Below are 21576 nucleotides of genomic sequence, written 5' to 3' on the forward strand. Positions count from 1 at the left end.
ACACAAACGCGGCCCCCAGGCTTCCCCAGCACAGGCTGCAGGACCAGGTGGACTCTGGTTTCCATGGTGGCTCTGCCACCTCCCAGCTCTGCATCCCTGGACGGTTTGCTTGGCCTCTAAAGCCCGGCTTCCTCCTCGGCAAAGCCAGTGAGACCAGAGGGTTGTGAGCCTTAAAGGAGACAAGAAACAGCTCTGGAGATGGCCTGTGACTTCCCCTGCTGTGGGGCTGAACTGGCAGGTTTAAGCCCTGCCCCATCACAGGGCTTCTCTCCGCCTCACAAGGGGATGGACGGTGAAGAGCTGCCCACGGTGTCCTCTGCTGGAAGGATGGCCCCTGGGGCTGCCTCCATTTCCACCAGGCCCACAGTGGCAGATGTGCCCTCTCGGACCCAGCAGATCCAAGAGCAGGGTCCCAGAAGGAACTCCTGTGCAGAGGAATGGGGGGGTCACAAGCACAGGCCAAGAATATCCCATTTCTTACCAGCAATCATTTTGGCTCTGAGAATTGGCTGGGAAGCAGGTTTTGGAGAGAAGTCACAGCTGGTAGCTTTCAGATGGTTTCAATGCCAGGAAAATGTTTTTTTTTTTTTTTACTCTATCCTGTTTACGCAAGAGGGAGGTAAAATGTCTTTTCTAGTAGTTAGCACAAACCAAGTAAACCTGTGCCCACATGCGGCTCAGGTGAGGAGCATGAGCTGTGGTTGTCCTGACTCATGGCGGGCAGAAGGGTAGGAACCCCCTCCCTTCCTGGGAGCCCAGAGCAAGGGGTGGGGACAGGCAGGGGGTGTTCAGAGCCCAGTGTGCTAACGGCCTTTTCCTGTACTCCTTTTCCCAGGGTGGAGCGTTCTGCCTCCTTGGGAGTGGGGACCTGGCCCAGGCTGCTGGGGTCCAGCTTTTGGTCAGGGTGGCCAGGAGGGCAGGTACACAGGGCGTCATGCACTGAAGACAGAGATGCTGGGCTTCTCCCTGCCAGGAAAGGACTCAGCCAAACAGTGGAGCTGAAAGCAGAGACATCCGCTTCAACTCATGGTCTTTGATATAATCGGGTAGAGATGATAGACCATAGATAGGTAGAGAGATGGCAGATGATCAGTCAGTGAATAGATGACAGATCTGTAGCTCCATGGATGATAAACTAATCAGCAGATAGATCAGATTTAATCTCATATATCAAAAATATGATCATTTCAATGTGTAGTCAATATGAAATCAATATAAAGACGTAAATGAGATATTCAAGATTCTTTGTCCACACTGTCTTCAGAATTGGTGTGTGTTTCCCACTGACTGACAGCGCCCCTTAGCACAGGCTGGCTGTGAGCTCGGGGGCCACAGGTGGGCAGCCCACCTAGCCCTGTGATGAACCCCACAGACAAATGCCTCCATTTTGTAACACCACCTATTTTTAAGGATACCTTGATTATCCTAAAGTGAAATTATACATGGATTATATAATCCTAACAGAGCACGCCTTTTTTTAAAAGAAAAAAACAAAAGAATCAATATAATGATGTAACTATAATATAATGGAGAAATAGGCCAGATGTGGTGGCTCACACCTGTAATTTCAGCACTTTGGGAGGCCAAGGCGGGTGGATCACTTGAGGTCAGGAGTTCGAGACCAGCCTGGCCCACATGGTGAAACCCCCGTCTCTGCTAAAAATACAAAAATTAGCTGAGCATGGTGGCAGCTGTAATCCCAGCTACTCAAGAGGCTGAGGCACGAGAATCACTTGAACCCGGGAGGCTGAGGTTGCAGTGAGCCGAGATCGCGTCACTGTACTCCAGCCTGGGCGACAGAGTGAGACTCAGTCTCAAATAAACAAATAATAAAAATAAAAAGATACTGGAGAAATAAAAATATTTTTTTCTGCGTATATACACGAGTATATTTCAATTTGTAAAACTTTCAAAACAACTACACCTGAACACACAGCGAAGTAAATGAGTTTGGGTATAAGAAGGAAGACAATATTCAATTTATGTATATTCGACAATTTAAAAATAAGGGCCAAGTGACTGTATCTGTGTGTGTGCACGCACGTGCATGTAAAATCTCCATGAATGTGGCCGCTACATAAAGCAGACAGACACACAGACACGGAAGTGTCACATTCCTCACTCACATGTCATGAGCGGTGTAGCAAAGGGATATAATTTTGTGCATGGTGAAAACCTCTTGGTAATGTTACAAAGTTTCAGCTTTTCCTGGTTTACACAACTGTTGCATTCCTGACACATAATGTACATTAAAACTGCAGAAATAATCCTTCGTGATTTTACAGAGAGCAGTGTGAGGTTTCAGGCCTGGATTGCCGAATGCAGGATTTCCACCTGTGAATGTCTGACGGTGGCTAAAGCCACGCGGCCCCCTGGGACAGTATTTGCTGGGTGGGCGTGTCCTGTGCCTTTCGGGGACCTGGCGTCCTTGGTGCCTGTCTGCTCAATGTCACTTGTGTCCCCTCATCATTGTGATGATCTGAATGACCCCACAGGTTCTGAGATGCTCCCTCGGTGCCCAAAATAAAAGCAAACTTCTCTTTAGGGTTGGCCCTTAGGCAGGCAGATGCCCCTGGTTCAGGAAGCCCCTCACCAGCTTCCTGAGGCACGAAGTTCCTTTAGTAGGACAGAGACACCGACGCACAAATGATGGACTCAGGGGGCGGCAGCCCTGGTGAGACGGAAGCTTCTCTGCAGAGCCCGCGCTGAACAGCAGCGCCGAGCAACAACCGCCGCCAGGCCCTGCCGTCCTCCTTCTGACCTTGAAGGGCCCGAGCTGCTGCCATAGCGTGACCGAAGGGACAGCCTGGCCGAGCCGCGTGACACTCGACAAGCCTTCTTTGTGTATCTGATGAAGCTCCTCTCTGAGCAAGGCCGGCATTGTGACAACCAAGCTGCCTTTGCAGAGGATGCGTGGACGCCTCGCCCCACAGCCGCGTGGAGCCCACAGTGGTGCCCCTGAGACGGGCACCGTGTGAAAATGACAGAGCTTCCCTCTGGGGAAGTGTTAGATGGGCTCTGGCCAGCCTCTAGGCGGGATGGCAGAGGCGCGAGTGACTCAGGAACCTGCCAGTCACAGCCTAGAGCAAGGGCGTCTACAGAGACTGGGAGTCAGGGCAGTGGGCGTGGGGTGCGCTTGGGCCCCAGGCACCGGACCCCACTGCCTGCCACCCTTGACGCCCCCACGCTGCAGACTGGGCTCCTCTGCCCCATCACAGGGCGTGCAGCTGAGTCCTCGCTCCCCAGGTTTTCGTCTGCTCTCACTCCCAACTCCTCATTTCCTAGAAGGAAGCCTGGGTCCAGTCTTCACCCTGGTCCACTTGGCCACACCCAGAGTGCCAGGGTTTCAGAGCAAACCAGCCCAGTCTCCAGGGTGTGGGGCTGCAGGCACTCACCCCACCGCTGGCCACCACCAGTGATTTCAATGGCCCATCACCGTGGTGCTGATGCGCTGCCCGTAAGAAGGGAGAGGGAGGGAAAGACCCAGGAAACAGACAGAAAAAAACCCAAAACTAGTCAGTGACTAAAACTCAGAGACGTCCTGTCAATTAGCAGCTCTGCTCTGGGGTTGCTGTCTTCGTTATCTTCGTGTTCAGCAGCTTCTTCCTCTTGGCGCAGGGCCTTTGAAGCTGTTCAGGATCCACCCATTTGAAAAGCAAGGACGCTGAGGCTGTGGGGGCTGCACACTTACGGACCTGCAGTGCCTGTGAGTGGGCGGGAAGGAGCGTGTCTGCCCCTCAGTCGTGGTCCGGCTCCTTCTCTCACAGAAGTGGACCTTTGGAGGGCAGTCCCAGCACCACGGAGAAATGCATCCCCAGAAACACTTGTGGCTTCCACAAACTGAGCACAACCAGACCTCCTCAGTGCTGACCTAGGGCACAATTGTTCATGCACGAGAGACGCCTCATGGGGTGAGCGCGTGACTCTGATGCGAGGTTTGCGTTCCCAGGGCTGACCTGTCTGGGCACTTCACAGCTGGACCAGGCATGCTTGGAGGGGCGCCTTGAACCTGGACAGCACCCCCTCCTTGCCTCCCTCAGGCCCTTTGGCCACAGAACCTGTGACGTAGGCAGGCTCAGGAGAGGAGAGGAGGAAGGGAAGGAGCCCAGGCCCCGAGGAGGGAAGTTTGCAGGGGGCGGGGGTGGGCGTGGGGTGGGGGCCCAGGCCCCAGGGCTGGGGCAGCTCTGGGTGCCAAACGCGGTTTCGTCCAGAGGACACTGCAAGGCTGGAATAAAACACCCTGCCCTCTTCAGCTTGTAGTGGGTCAGAGGCTGCTGGTTTTGAAGAGATTTGCCAGTGATCTGTGGGAGGAAACACTCAGCAGAGGTTTAGGCGGCACGTGGAGGCTGCGCGGGGACAGCCCAAATGGGGAGGACAGAAGACACCACAGCTACCCAGGGTGCGAGAGCTGCGACAGGTGCCTGTTACAGCGGAACGACAGGGGCCCGGCCCCATCTCGGGGTCCCGGGTGGCTTCCCTGCAGGGGCAGCCTCTGTGCAGAGGCCTGAAGGGTCCACAGTGGCAAAGGGGGAATGACAAAGTGTCTGCCTGTGCAGGACCGTGTGCTCTGTACTATAATCACCCTGTGTGGGGCGCACGCCGCCGTCCTAGAGCGTCACAGACACCAGCCCCTGGGCCTGCTGGTACTCGCCGGAGGTCCCTGCGCGATGAGGGTCCCACCACGGCCATCGTTTAGTGCGAGGCAGGAGGGGGCCGGCTACGGTGGGGACGCCGGCTGCCCCAGATCTCTCTTGCCTGCCCTTTCCTCCGCAGGCTGCCTGTGCCCCCGCTGTAGCCAGAAACAGGCCCTGGGGAGTGGTGGGCGGCCGCACAGTGTGGCTTGTGGCCCTGGACACTCCCTCAGGACTGTCTGGGACCAGGCTCATCTCAGATTCCGAATTCACTGCAGACCTCACTTCGGGAACAGCCTGGCCCAGCCCTGATACTCGGGGAAAGAGCGGCGGTCGGAGGAGGCAGGAGGAGCACAGGGAGGGCAGGCCGGGGGCCCAGGTGTGGCTGGGGCAGCCGTGGCCTCCTCAGCACAGTGTGAGCCCAGCAGCCTCGCCGTGGCCAAGGCTCTGGGCCTGGGAACTTGTAATCCAGTCGCTGACTTTGCTTGGCTAGCAGAAATGGAAGACGCCTCATTTGTGGTGACCGAGGAGGTGGAATGTTGACCCTGGGGGTGTTGCTGTAGGAGGCCAGTGAGCTGTTAGCCCAGTGGGCAGGACCTGGGTGACCGACGCCCTGGGGGTCTCATAACTCCCTGGACCTTCTCCTTTCTTGGTGGAGCTTGGCCAAAATCCACGGACATTTTACATCTGTTTCCCTAAAGCGCTAGGGACCCTCTGTAGTTTCAGCCACGCTCCTCGGGCAAGCCCCGGGATGGGGTGGGGGCGGCCAGAACAATGTGGGGTGGGTGTGGCCGGACGCCAGCTGCCCCTCTGCAGGGGCTTCAGCTCCGTCACAGCCATGTGGACTCTAGCTCAGCCTGGGTGGACAAGGAGGTGTATACAGTTGGCACAGCTAGAGCAAGCCAGCCCTGCCCACTGAGGTGCACAGAGCACGAATCCCCCGGCCCTCCCTCCCTCTTTCACCCATTCTGTGCCCATTTATTGGCTGCCTCCCGTACTGGGGTCTTGCTTTGGCACCGAGGAAACCGCAGTCAAGGCCGGAGGCTCCTGCCTTGAAGATCCCAAGACCGGGATGGAGACCGATGAGCCGGATCTGTGCCAGCGTGTAATGTAGGGTGGGCTGAGTGCGTCCCCCGAGGTCTGTGTGGGAATCCCCACCAGCCAGGCCATGGTGTTAGGAGGTGGGGCCCGTGGGAGCCAGTGAGGTTGTGAGGATGGAGGCTCGCGGGTGGGATTTGTGCCTTCGTAAGGGGGGCCCTGGGAGCTCCCAAGCCCCTTCTACCCTGAGAGGACTCAGCGGCCAGGGAGGGGCCTGGACCAGGAGTGAAACTGGCCGGCACCTCGATCCTGGACTTCCAGCCTCCAGAACCATGAAGTGTGGGCAGAGTGAGGCCACATGGTCTGTGAGGATCTGTTGTAGCGACCAGAGGGAAGGCACAGTGCGGTGGACATGCTGGGGCTGGTGTGTGTCCTGCAGTCTCTCTGGGAGCCCAGGGCACCTGCCCCCAGGAATCACACGAGAGAAGCAAAACACAAGGAGAGGCTGCGGGGAGGCGGCCCCGGACCCCCGCTGGATGCCTCACTTCACACACCTGCCACGTAGGGGACAGTGCCGGCCTTCCAGACCTGCGCCCCAGCCCCACCCCTGCACCGTCAGGGCTGCCACAGCCTCATGCCCTCCCGCCATCTTCTGCTGGGCGGCCCCTTCCTCAGAGAACAAAGAGCATTTTGTTTGTTTGTTTGTTTTTTTTTTTGAGACTGGGTCGTGCTGCATCACCCAGGCTGCAGTGCAGTGGCATGATCTCAGGTCACTGCAGCCTTGACCTCCTGGGCTCAAGCGATTCTCCCACCTCAGCCTCCCGAGTAGCTGGGACCACAGGCGCCACCATGCCCGGCTAATTTTATTTCTATATTTTTTGTAGAGATGGGGTTTTGCCAGGTCGCCCAGGCTGGTCTCAAACTCCTGGCCTCAAGTGATCCACTCGCCTTGGCCTCCCAAAGTGTTTGGATTACAGGTGTGAGGCACCGTGCCTGGCCATAAAGAGCATCCCGGAGGCTCCTGAGGCGCGTCCACCTCCTGCAGAGGCCCCCACTGGAGGCCGGCCTGTTCCCACTGTTACGTGTTCCCATGTCCACTCAGGAGGGAGCCTGGCCCGCACCCCACAGGGCACACTTCTGCATCTGGCTCTGAGGATGCGTTTCTTCCTCTTCTCCCACTGCACCAGGCCCTGCCGCTGCCCCAACACCATGGATATCCAGGGCTGTGGGCGGACAATGGCCCTGATGTCCAAGGACAGCCGACAGATGGTGCAGCGAACAGGTCCCCACTTGGTGACGGTGACGTCCAGTTCCTGCTGCGTGCACTGGTTGGTGACAGCAGCAGTGGCTGGAACCACACCACTGCCAACGGGAGGCCTGGCTGGTCACCAGAGCACAGACACCAGGGCAGAGCCAGTAGGGGACTCAGAATGAACACTGCCACACTGGGGTGGCTGGAGAACCAGGCACGGGCAGGCAGCAAGCCGGGAGGGAGCCCCAACCTGTGCCCAGTGGCCCGGGGGCCTCATCCGTAGCCAGGGGATGTGAGCAGGGAGTGGCAGCCGCTGCGTGACCCGAGGTTCTGAGATCAGAGTCCCCATCCTGGGCCCCGTTTTGAGGCCTGAAACTTCCATGGTTACATGGTGATGGGGAGCCCTCCTTCAGAGAAAAAGATGATTACAAATTCTAAAGTATAAAGAGAAATCTAAATACAGAAACATTAAAAAACCACCACATCACAAAGTTTAAAAAGCTGAAAAACATAGTAACACGATATTCGGTGACAGTTTTGATAGTTAGCTGCCTATGATTAATAAACAATTAACCCATGCCATTTTCCCCACTGCGTGGTCGCCTCTTTATGCGCCTTTGTAGAATACCAGCTTTCTCCCGGCAGGGCTGCCCGGGATTTGTTTTCTAACCTTGGCACCTGGAAGGCAGCCTCCCCATCACAGCTCGCCACCGTGAGAACGGTCGTGGGCCCGGCTGCAGGACTGGCATTGCCTACCACGTCCAGCCTCCCACTGCCAGCTCTGTTTCTCTTGCAGTCCCCACGCCTCCCAGGTTGGGAGTACATGTCTGCCTCACCAGGTGACCTCTGGCCCTGGCCATCCCGTCCTGAGACTCCCTGCTCCTCGTACAGGTAGAGACGACATGACTGGGAACCCCGAAACGTCTGCCAGCAGACCGAGCCAAGTGCGTGTCCAGTTCAGCCTCCCCTACGCGGGCCCCACACACCCACAGGCCCCTCAGTGCCCCTCAAGGCGAAAGAAGTGTGACAGATGAACCCTGAGTGGAAGGGGCCGCTGGTCCCAAACACGGACGACTGAGTTTTCTGCAAGTTTTATGAACTGATAAAACTTTGTGAACGCACTCGCAGGGCCCCAGAGCTCAGCCTTCCCTGTGGTTCTGGCACATTTCCCCTGCCTGTGCGACCCAGAGTTCATGGGCCACGATGGGCTGATGCTCGGCTTGGGAGCCCCCTCTCCCCTGAGATCCCAGACGCAGAGGCGGGGGGCCGGCTGCCCCGGGCCTCCCAGACGCAGAGGCGGGGGGCCGGCTGCCCCGGGCCTCCCAGACGGGCACCTGAGGACCCCGGCCTCCTCCTGCTTGGGGTTCAGCCCAAGAGCAGAGCTTCTCAGGCTGTTGATTACCGCAGATGGAGCAGGCTTTCCTGGAGGAAGGATGAGCTCTGTCTGGAATTCTCCATCTTCCATGAGGGACCCCCACAGCAGCAATGCAGGTTCCGGGGCCCAGTGAGACCCACAGAAGCAGACTCAGTGGGGGGCCGAGAAACTCAGCCTGAACAAGCCCTCTGGGTGGTTCTTGTGAGTCTGGACCTGCCAGCTTGACCGCTGACCTGGCCCCGGCCACGGGACCGGCCACCCCAGCCAGGGTCATGCGAGGCTGTGATGCTGGAGGTCCTTGGCCTGCTCCTCGGGAGTCCACAGGGACTGAGACAGGTGGGCTTCTTTTCCTCTCCACTGACAGGGTAAGACAGGGGTTGGGGACTTTACCCTGTGCCCCTCCCCCACCTGCCTGCCTCATGCCACCTGGAGGCCACAAGCCCCCTGTACACAGCGGCCTCTGTCCATTTGCAGGCCACCCCCAGTCCTGCCCCCTACTCTCCTTCTTAGGAAACATCCCTGTCCCTACCAGTCCGTGTCCATTTTCCTGGAAAATAGCTGTATTGCCTAAAAGACCTCTAATCTCAATCTGTGCAAAAGGAAAGATTGGCTTCCTCAACTTCCCGCAGCCCTGCTCTCCGATGCTTTCTGTCTGGGAAGGAGCCCCCTCCCAGGCTGGCCTTCTGCTTCCAGCTCTGCCCCTGCCCCTCCAGGTGTGGGTGGATGTGGGAGGGGCTGTGGGGAGGGGCAGTGAGCAAGGCTGAGGCTCAAGCCTTAGGGGAGTCTGCCCCGGCCCTGGCTGGGTGTGTCCGAGCTGGTAGCCTACATGGGCTTCATGTGGCCTGCCCGGCCGTCCCCTCTTGGGCAAGGCTCAGGGCAGCGGGCCTCTAATTGTCGTCTCCACATACCCTGAACACCAGAGATTAGAGTCTTTGGAGCAGCCCTACCCGGTAGTTAACAGGCATCTGGCATAATTTTCCATGTCTGTCCACAAGGCCCAGAGGAAGGACAGAAATAGGAATCCCCAGTGGGGCCAGAGCGGCTTCTCGGGTCAGCCAGGGGCCATGGCTGCCTCGCCTCTGCCAGGACACAAGGCGCTGGGCTGGCTGCAGTGTGACACTTCTACAAGTTAGGGTTGGGCTGGCCCTGGGGTCTATGGCGTGTGGCGAAGGTGACTGGCAGGGCAAGCCTGGACATGGGGAGTGTGCACGTGTGGATGTGTGCGTGTGTGTGGGCACGTGTGGATGTGTGCATGCGTGTGTGCGTGCCTGTGTGCATATGTGCATGTGCGGATGTGTGCGTGTGTGTGCGTGTATGTGTGTGCATGCGTGTGGATGTGTGTGCATGTGCGGATGTGTGCATGTGTGCATGTGTGTGTGTGTAGGTCTTGTCCCAGACCCTGCTTCATGGTGGACACCGCCTGCTGTGTCTGCCCAACACTGGCGTGTGCCTTCCCTCACGGTCCACGGGACTGGGCTCTTGCTTTCAAGTTTCTTCAAAGGAAGAAGACGTCATTGCCCTGGACCCGGGCAAATCAATCCTCTTGTACTAATGGGAATGGCTTTGGGAAGTGCCCACATGCTCACATCTGAGCCAGCACTAGGCGCCCCTCCCCCGTTGCACAGCAATTGTGGGCGGTCTTGCCCTCGGCAGCACTAGGGTTCATGGCCATCTACAGAACGCAGACTTCCGTGGCCGATGCCCCTGAGTGAGTTACAGCTGGCATCTCACCAGCCCCCCAGGCAGGCTGGTCCTGGTTCAAGCAGGAGGCATCTGCTCGGGTTCTTTATTACATGTGCCTGGGGCACACACACGATTCCCTTTCACAGAAAGGAGAGGGCCCCCCGGATGGGGCTGTCGAAGAGGCGGCCTCAATGCACGCAGCCCTGTGCCAGGCCATGGGGCTCAATCAAGCCTGTGCTTGTCTCCAGTGAGCTGGAGGGTGGTGTGGCGTGGTCTTCACCACACACGGACAGTGAAGGGGGCAGTGGTGTTCAGGGCACAAGGTTGAACCATTGTGGCCTCTCAGTGCTCTGGGATGGGCCTGAGACTAGCAGGGATGCACGGGCCATTCCTCTAAACGCAGAGGACAGCAGGTTTGCACGTGTGCAGGAGTGTTGTGCAGGGGGAGGAGCCCTGGGGAGAACGTACCCTGGTGGCCTTCCAGAGCCCACGGAACCGAGGTTGCATTAACCACGGAGCCCACTGGATCAGAGCAGGTGCCATGCACAGCCAGTCCCCCACTCTCCATCTGTCACTGAAGCCTCTCCCCTCGGCCAGCTGGGCTGCACCAGCCCCACCCCAGCCAGGGCAATGGCTTAAGGAAGCCACCTGTGAGCAGAGTGGGGCCGGAGGCCTCATGGCTGAGATGGGAGCAGAGTCAGCTTCGGCTCTGGGGCCGTGGGGTCTTTGGAAGCCCTGGCTTGGAAGGGAAAGCACAGCCACTGACTGTGGCTGGTGGAGGAGGGTCTCTGGCTGGATCTCAGGTGGCAGAGCTGGGCTTGCACCTCCAGAGGGGCCTCTGTCTGGCAGGCCCAGCGCTCGCAAACAGGAGTTGCAGCGAGGGGCTCAGGTCTGGGAGGAGCCTGGGTCCTGCACAGGGATGAGGACCCTGAACGCCGGCTCCAGAGCGCTGGCAGCCTGTGCCTGTCGGGACTGTCTCTCGGGGAGCTGGCAGCGTGGGAAACCGCAGAGCTCTCTCTCCAGGGTCAGGGCCCAGCTGTGTCACCTTCTCTCCCAGATGAGGATGGCTGACAGGCTGCCTCAGGGGCCAACGCCACGGCTGTCTGGACACTCGACAGCCAGACCTCGAACCTGCTCCCTGGAGACCCTGAGGGAAGGAGCTCCCGGGTGCACCGCAGACAGGCATGAGGTGCGGGACCTGTTTGTCACCTCCCAGGTTGATGTCAGAGCCAGCTCCACACCTCTTACAGGTGAACCTGTGGAGTGTGCTGGCTGCGGAGGTGCGGGCAGCATCTGGCGGGCAGGAAGGGCCGAGGGCTACATGGCAGTGGGGTGGGCGGGGGCTGAGCCTGGCGGTGCAGACGGCGCTGCTGGGTGGGTGGTGCCTACACCACAAACTCCTGTGGTGGGGCCTCTCCGAACAGGTCCGGGGCGAGGCAGTTGCTGGACCTCTTGCTGGGGAGAGTGGCCCTGATCTCGCAGGGGCCCGCCAGCCTGCAGTCCAGGGCCCAGTGGAAGGTATGTCTGAGTGAGGCGGGTGCTGGGTGCAGGGCCAGCTGGTGCAGACGCATGTCGTCCAGGCTGCGGCTGTGCTGCTCCTCACTGACCCCGGCTTTCATTTCCTGGACCTGCAGAGAGAGGCCATGGGGTGAGGCCTGCCGCCCCCTCTCACTCCCACCACCGCAGACGGCAGCCACACTGCTTGTGGCCACAGAACCGCACTCCCTGCCAGTGCCCACCCTGCGCCCCTGTGCACGGCCAGCCTGGCCCTGGATGGGCTCCCCCCGCACACACATCTGCGAGAGAGGCTTGGCATCTTCTTTTGATGCATTTCGGGAGGCCCCGACCTTGCCCAGCTTCTTTACTGAGGCTGTTTTCTGCCTTTTAACTCAGTGGACCTGGACTCGTAGCGTTTAGTGTAATTTAGGTCTGAGTGTGGGCCTTGAACACCAGCTCTGGAAGCACCTCAGACGTCAGGAACGGCCTCCTATTTCACACGGGAGGAAACTGTCTGGGTGCAGAGCTGACTGTCCAAGGTCCCGTCCAGGTGGGCGTCCAGCGGGCAGCGTCATCGCCCTTAAGTGACGCCTCCAGCCCAAGCTTCTCGGCTGCCATGGCCCCTCAGATCTGCCTTGGACCACTGTGCTCCCAGGAGGCAGATGAGGCCCCTGGTGGCAGGTGGCAGGGGCTAGGGGCAGGCGGCAGGCCACGCCGAAGGTTGCCCAGCGCCAGGGTCTGACTTGCCCTTCTACGCGTGTTTCCTTGTTTTTAATCAATACGTCTTTCAAGAGTGACAGTCCCTGGCCCAGAGCTCAGGCAGCTTTGGGCAGCTGTCTCCTCCACTGAGTGGGCTGACCTGGGCTTGGGATCGTCCCCACTGGGATGGGCCCGCACCTGCCAGGACTTGCAGCCTCCCCTCCCTCCTCCCGTGCCCAGCCCTGTTCTCTCTCCATCCAGCATCACGATGACTAATCAGCCACAATCGATTTTCTCTGTCTTTCCAGGGGAATTCTGGACAGGGCTGACCAGAGGGGGCCTCACCCTCCTGTGGTGGAGCCGGGGGAGGGGGTTGGGGGGTGGGGAGGGCAACTCGGAGCCTGGCTGGGAACCCTGAGCCCACCTGTTCCCCACCTGGGCATCCAGGAATCACTGGCTCTGCCTCTCCTCTAGCTCCTCTGGGGGATCCTAAGGCTCAGGGGCTGTGCAGGAAGTGGGGGAAGCCCTGGAGCAGCCCTGCACACACGGGACCAGGCCCCGGGTGGAGGAGGTGGATGAAGGGGACAGGGGCAGCCAGTCTGCTGCACCGCAGGTCACAGGGTTCAGGTGTCCGGGTCCTGCCTACAGTGGCCCGGTGACACTCAGGGCCAGGCCACCCCAGCCCCAGGCAGGACCCCTCCCTCCCCACAGCGAGCCGGCTCACTTGGCCCTGAGGCCAAGGCCTCCACCCACGTCCACCTGCCCCAGTGCCCGAGAGCCTTGCTGCTCCCTGACTTGCCCGCTGCGTCTCTGGGGGTGTCAGTCGAGGGACACTCTGATAGGCCTAGGAAGGTCCCCAGGAGAAGGGGGTGGAGGAGCAGGGCCCAGGCTTCTGGCCCGTGGCGGGGACTCTACCTGGTGCATGGCCTTGGCGCTCTGGCCTCTGGTCCTGACCTCGGCGCAGGGCTCCTGGCGAGTGGCTGTGGGAGGAGGCAGCCGTGAGCACAGGTGTCTGGGTTCTGCCTGACATGACTCCTCCCCAGGGCAGTTCCCTGCACTTCTCGGGCCCTCGTCTCGGCCGGGCTTCTCCTGAGGCTCACACCGCCCCCTTGCTCTCAGTGCGGTGACTGCTTTTGCTTCACTCCCTGACCTCTAATAAGAAGGCCCCTTGCTTTGCAGATGCAGGATTAGCACGGTGATTCCCGCTGGGTTACAGACCACAGAGCTTGCATAAAACCTCAGAGATGGAGGCCAACCATCCCTTACTGGTGGACCAGACACTCCAAGGGCAATGGTGGACACAGTGGGTTAGTGACAGGAATGCCTGGCCCTGGGAGGCCCTGGGTGATGTTTTGTGACCCTGGATGGCCCTGGGTGACTGTAGGTGATGCTGGGTGGTCCTGGGTGACTGAGCCCTGGGGCTGGTCCCACCTGATCTCATCACATCCACCGTCAGGGCCGTGGGGACACTCAGAGACCAGCAGAGCTGAGGTCCCCTTTCTGGGGCAATGAGGAAGCTCTTCAGGGCCTCATACACAGGGACTGGGCAGGACGCATCCCTTAGGACAGGGTGCTGCGTCCTGGGCCAGGTGGACTCACGGTCCTAGAACACTCTGAATGGCTCTGTCTTCTCACTCCTACTCAACTGAGTGTAAACAGACACGAGTCTAACCCAGGCTTTCTGATGGGAGGAAAGCTGGTAGGACAGGGCTTCCTAGGAGTAGGGGGTTCCTAGCAGTGAGGGGCTTCCTAGGAGTCAGAAGGCTTCCAAAGTGTTGGGGGGGTTCCTAGGAGTCTAGGGGGCTTCCTAGGAGTGGGGGGCTTCCTATGTGTGCAGATGGGGTTCCTGGGAGGGGGAGGGGCTCCCTGGGAGGGGAGCTTCCTAGGAGTTGGGGGGGGCTTCCTACGTGTGTGTGGGGGGCTTCCTGGGAGGGGGAGCATTCCTTGGGAGGGGAGTCTTCCAAGGAGTTGGGGGGGTGCTTCCTAGGAGGTGGGGGGCTTCCTAGGAGTGGGAGGGGCTCCTGAGATGGGCTTCCAAGAAAGCTAAAGGACCTGGACTCACCTGCAACCCCAAGAGGACCCCACCTCTCCTGTCTCTGATCCCAGCCTGCAGCTGCCCCTTGGCGGGAACAGGAGACTCGGGCACAGCAGGCTGCAGGCAGCTCCTCCCTGCCATCTCCGTTCTTCCGGCATGTTCTGGCACATTTCCCGGGCCTCAGGTCACAGGCAGCCCAGCCCCTCACGTCTGGCCACTGGAGGGCAGGCCAGGGCTTTGCTGCCTTGGTGTCCAGGGTCAGCCAAGCTGGGGCTGGCTGGACTGCACTCACAGTCCCTGGGGCCTGGGCATCTCCCTCGGGCCCACCTTGGCTGTCACCACGTGTGCTGGGGTGGCTGCGGCTGGTCCTGGGGCTGGAGGACGGCTCCTTCTCATGGAGGCCGTGGACCTCCAAGGGCACGTCCACAGACATCTCTCTGGATTCCCTGAGCCAGGAGTCAGCCTTGATGCCTGACGTGTAGGAACTGCCGTGGCTGTTGGCGGAGTGGTGTGAGAGGCAGTGGGGGCAGTGCTGGCTGCTGACCCCACTGCCCGGGGAACTCCTGCTGGCTGGGTCCAGCTCCAGCCCATCGCCGATATAGGACTCCCGGTAGCGCTGCTTCTCTGTAGGGAGCGGGGAGCACAGTGAGGGCAAGCTGGAGAGAGACCAGCCCTGCTGATGCAGGAGGAAGAGCCCGGGAGACAGAAACACACACCCACAACCCAGATGAGGACGTGGAACAGAGGGAGATCAGGCCTGCGGGTGAACGCTGAGGCCAAGCCTTGTGCTCAGGTGAGGACGTGGAACAGAGAGACCAGGCCTGTGGGTAAACGCTGAGGCCTTGTCGGAACCTGCATTTCTTGCTCTTAGCGGGCACATGATGGGAGGAGAAGTGGGAAACAGACCAGGAAACTGAGAAGTGGACACCTCAGGCGGCTCCTCAAGCTCCCAGCTTCCCCCAGTCTCATCTGTAGAATTCCACTCCAGGTAGAGCTGGGGGGCCACCACCTCACCCTTCGACCTGAGCATCTGGGGAACACGGGAGTCAGGAGGCCACAACAATAAGAGACAGAAGGCACAGTCCGGCCACAGAGCCTAGTGTGCCCAGCCCAGCCCAGAAGGCGCAGTCCAGCTGCGGAGCCCAGCGTGCCCAACCCAGCCCCACCTTCTGCCTCCTCCCGCTGCCGCAGCTGTTGCAGAGTGGGCCGCACGCGGAGGTGGAGCTGGTGGCTGGCGCACAGCAGGTGCAGCAGGTGCCTCGAGCGCCAGGTGCAGCCCGTGTAGTAAACCAGCTTCTGTGCTGCGGGCAGCCCGTCCAGCTGGATCTCCAGCTTCTTCCCCTAACAAACAGGAGAGAAGGTGCCACTCCACAGGTGGAAAACCACGCTAGCAACAGGAAAGGATGATTTTAAATGCCAGCCATGGCCCCCAGGGGGACGAGGACCAGGTTTTCACTTTGCAGTGCAGATGGCTGTTCGTGGACACTGTGCCCAGGGTATGCTGTGCTCTGCCCTTGCTTGAGAGGACACAGCCCTCCTGGCTAGAAAGTGCCCACACCAGTGTGAGGGGAGCGGAGGTCTGGGGTGGGACGGGAAGACGTCGGTCTGGCTGTCCAGAGCAAGCCTGTTGCCCAGCAGCCCCCACAGTCACTGCCCTTTTATCCCTGGCACCCGGGCTGTGGGGTGACCCTGGATGACAGCTCTGGGGCCAGGACGAGAGGAACAGAGGCCACACAGGTGCATTTCTATGACCTACTCTTACTTTCGCCCTTGATTTTCTCAATTGGGAGCCAGAAGTTTTCAAGTGATAACAACAACTAGACCTCACCAGGCAGCTAAACACCCAATGCCTGCAGAGCCAGGGCCAGGCACAGAGCCTGTGAGGCCAGGATGGCCCTGATGCCCCCGAGAGGCCGGCAGGAAGGGACCTGCACCTCGTCGGGTGCAGAATTGCCTAGAAAATGCCCCGAGGATAAAGCTGCATCTGCCCAGGCTCTCCAGGGCACGGGGACCCCCCAGACACCCACCAGAAATGCCAGCTTCCCAATGTGGGGCCAGGGGAGGTCGTACAGCAGCTGCGGAGCACGGTCCACCTCCTGCGGGACAGCAGAGGCAGGGCGCGTCCAGGCGGGGCCAGCCAGCGCCCGTGACCGCTGCAGGGATGCTACACAGCCCAGACCCCAGTGGGGAAGGGAGGAGGGGATGGGGGCAGGACGAGGGGCTCTGTGAGGCTGGAGCCCCTTCGGTCACCTGGTAGATGTGCACTCCCCTGAGGGCCAGTCCCAGGATCACGGTGGGGCAACCTTCCTTCTTATCCTAGAGGACACAGGTCAGAGGTCAAGTTGCGGGCCTGGAGGTGCTGGGCCTCACTGATGGCAGAGTATGATCAGTCTGGCTAGGGGTTGAGGCCTCCATGAACCAGGCTGAGCTCTGGGGCCCATTTACAGACAGTCTCATTCACTCCAGCATCAGATCAAAGGCATAGTTGTCATAGCACAAGCATGCGTTTCATCATGCTAAGTAAACATCAGCCACGACCTAAGAGAACCCTGGCCATGCCGGCCCCAGGGTCCTGGTCCCACTGTTAGCCATGGGGGCTCCGTCCATCCCTGCCCTGGGGTCCTGATCCCACTCTTAGCCATGGGGGCTCCGTGCATCCCTGGCCTGGAGTCAGAGTCCAGCCCATCGCTTGCCACCCTGGGCTCGACCTTGTGCAGCCTGAAGAAGTGCACGGGCACGTCCTCCAGCTGGCAGGCCTCCTGGATGAAGCACAGCACGGCCTCCTTGGGGCTCAGGCCCTGGCGCTCACGGTGCAGGGTGGGCACGTGCCGGAGGATGTAATCAATCCCCCTCTTGGTGATGATCTGAGGACAGAGCCGGGAGGTCAGCTCAGACCCCTGCTGGTCCCGCCTTTCTCCTTGCCGGCCCCCTGCTCCCAGAAGCCTCCCCAGACTTCCGCAGCTGGTGCCAACCTCGGTGGGCAGGGCCGGGGCCTGGCTGCTGAGCCCAGACCCAGAGATGAAGTCTCGGTGCCCGCTTTGGCCCTGGGCCCTGATTTCCAGTCCCCCTCGGGTCCTCCCCAAGGGGAATGGCAGCAGCCAGCCCTCCTCAGACATCTGCAGGTGGCGACTCCACTCCCAACGGGCCCTGGCTCTTGGGAACCTGCCCAGTGAGGACCGGCTGGGGCCCCCACCGGGACTGGGGTAAGAACTGCAGGGACATGGAATCACTGAGGGTGGAAATGTGCTCAGAGGCCGAGGGCACGTGTGGCGTCCACAGGGCTGGGAGGAAGCCTGGCTGGGCCCCACCCTGACCTCAGCGACTGCCACAGAGCAAAGGTGAGAAGGCCCTAAGGTGCACAGGATAGAGAGGTACACAGGGATGAGCGGTCAAGGAGAGAAACCTTAAAGTCCACCCAGAACAGGGCCTGCATCCCCGGGGTGACAGCCATCAACCCGTGCGGCCATCAGGCCAGACAGCACCTGGGACAGGGCACACAGCGGCACAGCCCACGCCTCTCCATGGCCCTCCTCCCCTTACAGGTGAGGAAGCTGAGGCTCAGAGGCTCCTACGGGTCCCAGGATACTTAGAGAGAAGAGGGAAGTTTCACAGCCACCAGGCCCGCGTGGGTCACATTCCACAGCCAGGCAGCCGAGGGGCTCAGAGAGGTGAAGCCAGTGAGCAAGGCCACACAGCTGGCCAGGTGTGTCCGGAGCACAGGCACCCAGACCTGCCTGCTCCAGGCCACTTCTCCCACACCGCCCGCCTTTGGGGGTGGTAAGGACCCTCGGGCCTTCAGGAGAAAAGGACAGGTGATTGCCCTGTTTCCATCCCTGACCCTTCCTCCAGCAGCCCCTGCCAGGCCCCCAGCCCCCTGCTCCCACGGACGGCACCCGGTGGAGGTGGACAGGCACCAGGCTAGCGGTGCTGGGAGGAGGTGGGCCCCGACCTTACCCACTGTGGGAAGTAGGAGTGTGGCTCGAAGTACCTCCCGGCGTGGGCCGGCTCCTGGTGCTCGCCCAGGTCGGCCTGTAGCGCGCAGGCTGCCAGCAGGAAGTAGGCCTCCTCCCGGTGGGTGCACTGTGACCTCAGCACACGCTCCTTCAAGTGGCAGTAGTACAGGTGCCGTGCCCTGTGGTCGCTGGAAGGTGGCAGGGAGTGAGTTCCAGGACGGCCGGTGTGGGGACTGCTGGCCCCTCAGGCCCTGCCTTGTCCCTCCCAACGCCAGCTCCCAGGGCTGTCCTAAGCCCCTGATACCTAGTTCCTGTCTTGTTATACCCACAGCTGTGTCCCTGCAGGGCCAGCACAGCACAGGCCTGTGCTCTTCCTGGAGCGGGGCACAGGTGACTTGCTGCCACCAAGGAGCCACTAGATGAGGCTCCACCTGCGGAGGTCCCACTCCTTCCCCAGTAAGCTCAGCCTTCACCAAACCAGGCCTCAGTGTAGGAGAGGTGCACAGAGCCTGGGCGACTCAAATCCCTGGATGTGGACAGACCTGGCTCCCAGAGCTCAGCGCCCAGCACGGGGCCCGGCCATGGCTGGTATTCATTAATCACAGGCCGGGCGGAGGCTCCCCCAAGATGCAGGTGCCAGATCTTCTCATATAATTCCCCTGAACGGGCCCCATAGCACCAGGTAGCTCCATCCATCAACTGACACCTTCCAGACCTCCCCTCCAAGGCTATCCAGAACCTTCCACATATTCACACACCCCTCACTCTCCAGAACCTGCCACACAACCACACCTCCCCCAACTCTCCAGAACCTGCTACTCCAGGACTCTCCACAAAACCACACACCTTTCACTCTCCAGAACCCTCCCACACACCCACACGCCCCTCACTCCCTAGAACCTTCCACACAACTGCACACATCCCTTTTGGAACCGGCGGGGATTGTGCCTGCTTAGGGAATTCCTGGGAAACCCCCTTAGGTTTTCCCCCAGGGAAAACCCTGTTCACACATCCCTGAAGCTCTGTTCTGGAATAAGTCTCAGGATCCTCCTGAGGGACGTCTTTGTTACCCTAGAAGCTCTAAGGCAGCTCTGGAAGAAGCAGCCCCTGTGGGTTTAGAGTGCAGCCCACCAGATGGACAACTTACCCACTCCTGTCAGGGAAAGCTTCCCGCTAGACACCTGCAGAGTGGGCAGTGAACAGTGAGAGCCGCCAGGCAGAAAGCGCAGCAGCCCTCAGCCCAGCGACCTCCAGAGCCTCGCCCACCCCCGGATGGTGTACCCACCCTGGAGAGTACCAGTCCTGGCATTTGAGGAAGTGCCACTTTAGGCCGGGCGTGGTGGCTCACACCTGTAATCCCAGCACTTTGGGAGGCCGAGGAGGGTGGATCACCTGAGGTCGGGAGTTTGAGACCAGCTTGACCAACACGGAGAAACCCCGTCTCTACTGAAAATACAAAATTAGCCAGGTGTAGTGACGCCCGCCTGTAATCCCAGCTACTCTGGAGACTAAGGCAGGAGAATCGCTTGAACCTGGGAGGTGGAGGTTGCAGTGAGCCGAGACTGTGCCACTGCACTCCAGCCTGGGCGACAAGAGTGAAACTCTGTCTCAAAACAAAACAAAACAAAAAGAAAAAGAAAAAGAAGAAGTACCAATTTATGACACAGTCTGTATACCTTTCAATTAAATAGAATTCCTGTGTTAACCCCAAAGCAAACAGCCAATATAGTGGGGGGGTGTTTGTTTGTCTTTTTGTTTTTGGATAAACTCAAATGTAATGTGTGGCCTTCACGGGACTTCTATGTCATGTGGCAGATTTTCAATATTCTAGGAAACATCCCTTACAGTCAGCAATGCTGTTACCTTATGACCCTTCCGTTTTCCACGTAGTGCTGCACTCGGAGGAAGGCCACGAAGGGGGCTCTGGGTTTCTCATTTCCCTGGTGGGGAAAATACAAGAAAGGCAAGTGAGCCGCAGGGAGGTGCCCCCAGCTGTCCTGTTTTCCAGTCGGGGGGCCTGGATTGCTTCACACTCAGCTCAAAGCCAAAGCTCAGGTGTCTGCAGCCACAGCTGAGAACTCGACTCATGGTATTTTCTACCAGGTAAACCCGGAGTGGGACGTGGTCTACAGCGTTCAAGAACATCTGCCAAGGCGGGCTTCGGGCGGGCACACCTGCCTGCAGCCTCAGGGCTCACCGCAGTCACCCTGCGGACAGCCCCTCTGGACGGAGCAGCTGCGTGGACAGCAGGCAGCACATTGGTCCAGCACAGTCCACCGCCTGCCCTCTCCCACCCCACGCATCCCCGCGGACCAGCACAGCCCACCGCGGTGCCTGCCCTCTCCCACCCCACGCGTCCCCGCGGCCCCGCACAGCCCACCGCGGTGCCTGCCCTCTCCCACCCCACGCGTCCCCACGGTCCCGCACAGTCCACCGCGGTGCCTGCCCTCTCCTACCCCACGCATCCCCGTGGCCCAGCACAGCCCACTGTGGTGCCTGCCCTCTCCCACCCCACACTCTACACTTACTTCATTTATTTCTTTCTTCCAATCTTTTGAGAAGTACTTGCTGAGCTTTTGCTCCAAATCCATAAATATATACTCATTGTCTGAAAGCAAAACAAAAGGCTTCATCAGAGCAGTCACCATGCTTCTCAGGTGTCACCATTTGTTCAAAACTGAGTGTGGCTTGGAGAGAAGAGACACACAGCTGAAAACTGCGTCTCCACCTGACGCTGCGTGCAGGGCTTTCCTCGGCTGACAACGCAAAAAGCATCTTAACACACGTGCAGGTGTCAAATGCTTGCTTACTAAAACGATGTTCCAACGTGCAAGCTGATATTCAAAACTGGCACATGCTCTGGGCACGCCCTTTGGGAAAGCAATTTAGCAGCATGTATCCCTACCCTCTTCCTCTGCAACCCAGGCACCCCTTTCTCAGCTATGGAATGAGTCGTTTAAAAAATAGAGATGTCAGGGTTGGATGCGGTGGCTCAAGCTTGTAATCTCAGCAATTTGGGAGGCCGAGGCAGGAGGATTGCTTGAGTCCAGGAATGCAAGACAAGCCTGGACAACATAATGAGACCTTGTCACCAGAGGAAAAAAAAAAAAAATTAAGCCGGGTGTGGCGGTGCATGCCTGTAGTCCTAGCTACTCAAGAGGCTGAGGCAGGAAGATTGCTTGATCCTGGGAGTTCAAGACAGCAGGAAGCTATGAACGCACCACTGCACTCCAGTGTGACCCTGCCTCAATCAATCAAGCAATCAATCAATAAAAATAGAGATGTCTATAATCTAGTACCAAGGTGATCAAGTCAATGATCCCAGCTTTACCTGTTAACCTGGTTTCCCTGGAAACTGTAAGAGATGCTTCTTTCTAAATTAGGTGTTTCTACATTTTGAAAATATTTCCCAG

The 21576-nt window shown here is 59.3% G+C and overlaps 1 protein-coding gene across 1 annotated transcript; it reads right to left on the reverse strand.

Annotated features, from left to right (window-relative positions):
• Positions 1-11268: 11268 nt before the first annotated feature.
• On the reverse strand, positions 11269-20811 carry FRMD1 (FERM domain containing 1). The gene is made up of 10 exons (XM_058430908.1): positions 20692-20811; positions 20027-20103; positions 18165-18351; positions 16919-17074; positions 16461-16526; positions 16238-16306; positions 15377-15551; positions 14538-14834; positions 13091-13155; positions 11269-11607 (listed from the first exon to the last, which is right to left on the reverse strand). The coding sequence occupies exons 1-10, from the start codon at positions 20809-20811 to the stop codon at positions 11365-11367; spliced, it is 1455 nt and encodes a 484-aa protein (XP_058286891.1). The 3' UTR covers positions 11269-11364.
• Positions 20812-21576: the final 765 nt, after the last annotated feature.

Source organism: Hylobates moloch, unplaced genomic scaffold (genome assembly GCF_009828535.3).
Source record: "Hylobates moloch isolate HMO894 unplaced genomic scaffold, HMol_V3 SCAFFOLD_2, whole genome shotgun sequence".
NCBI classification, from domain to species: Eukaryota; Metazoa; Chordata; class Mammalia; order Primates; family Hylobatidae; genus Hylobates; species Hylobates moloch.

Coding starts and splice junctions, on each gene's coding strand:
- FRMD1 (XM_058430908.1), bottom strand. CDS start 20,811: ATGGTGACTGCTCTGATGAAGCCTTTTGTTTTGCTTTCAGACAATGAG. Junction 20,104..20,691: donor GGAAGAAAGAAATAAATGAA/GTAAGTGTAGAG, acceptor TTTCCCCACCAG/GGAAATGAGAAACCCAGAGC. Junction 13,156..14,537: donor CACACGTGGTGACAGCCAAG/GTGGGCCCGAGG, acceptor CTCCTCCCACAG/CCACTCGCCAGGAGCCCTGC.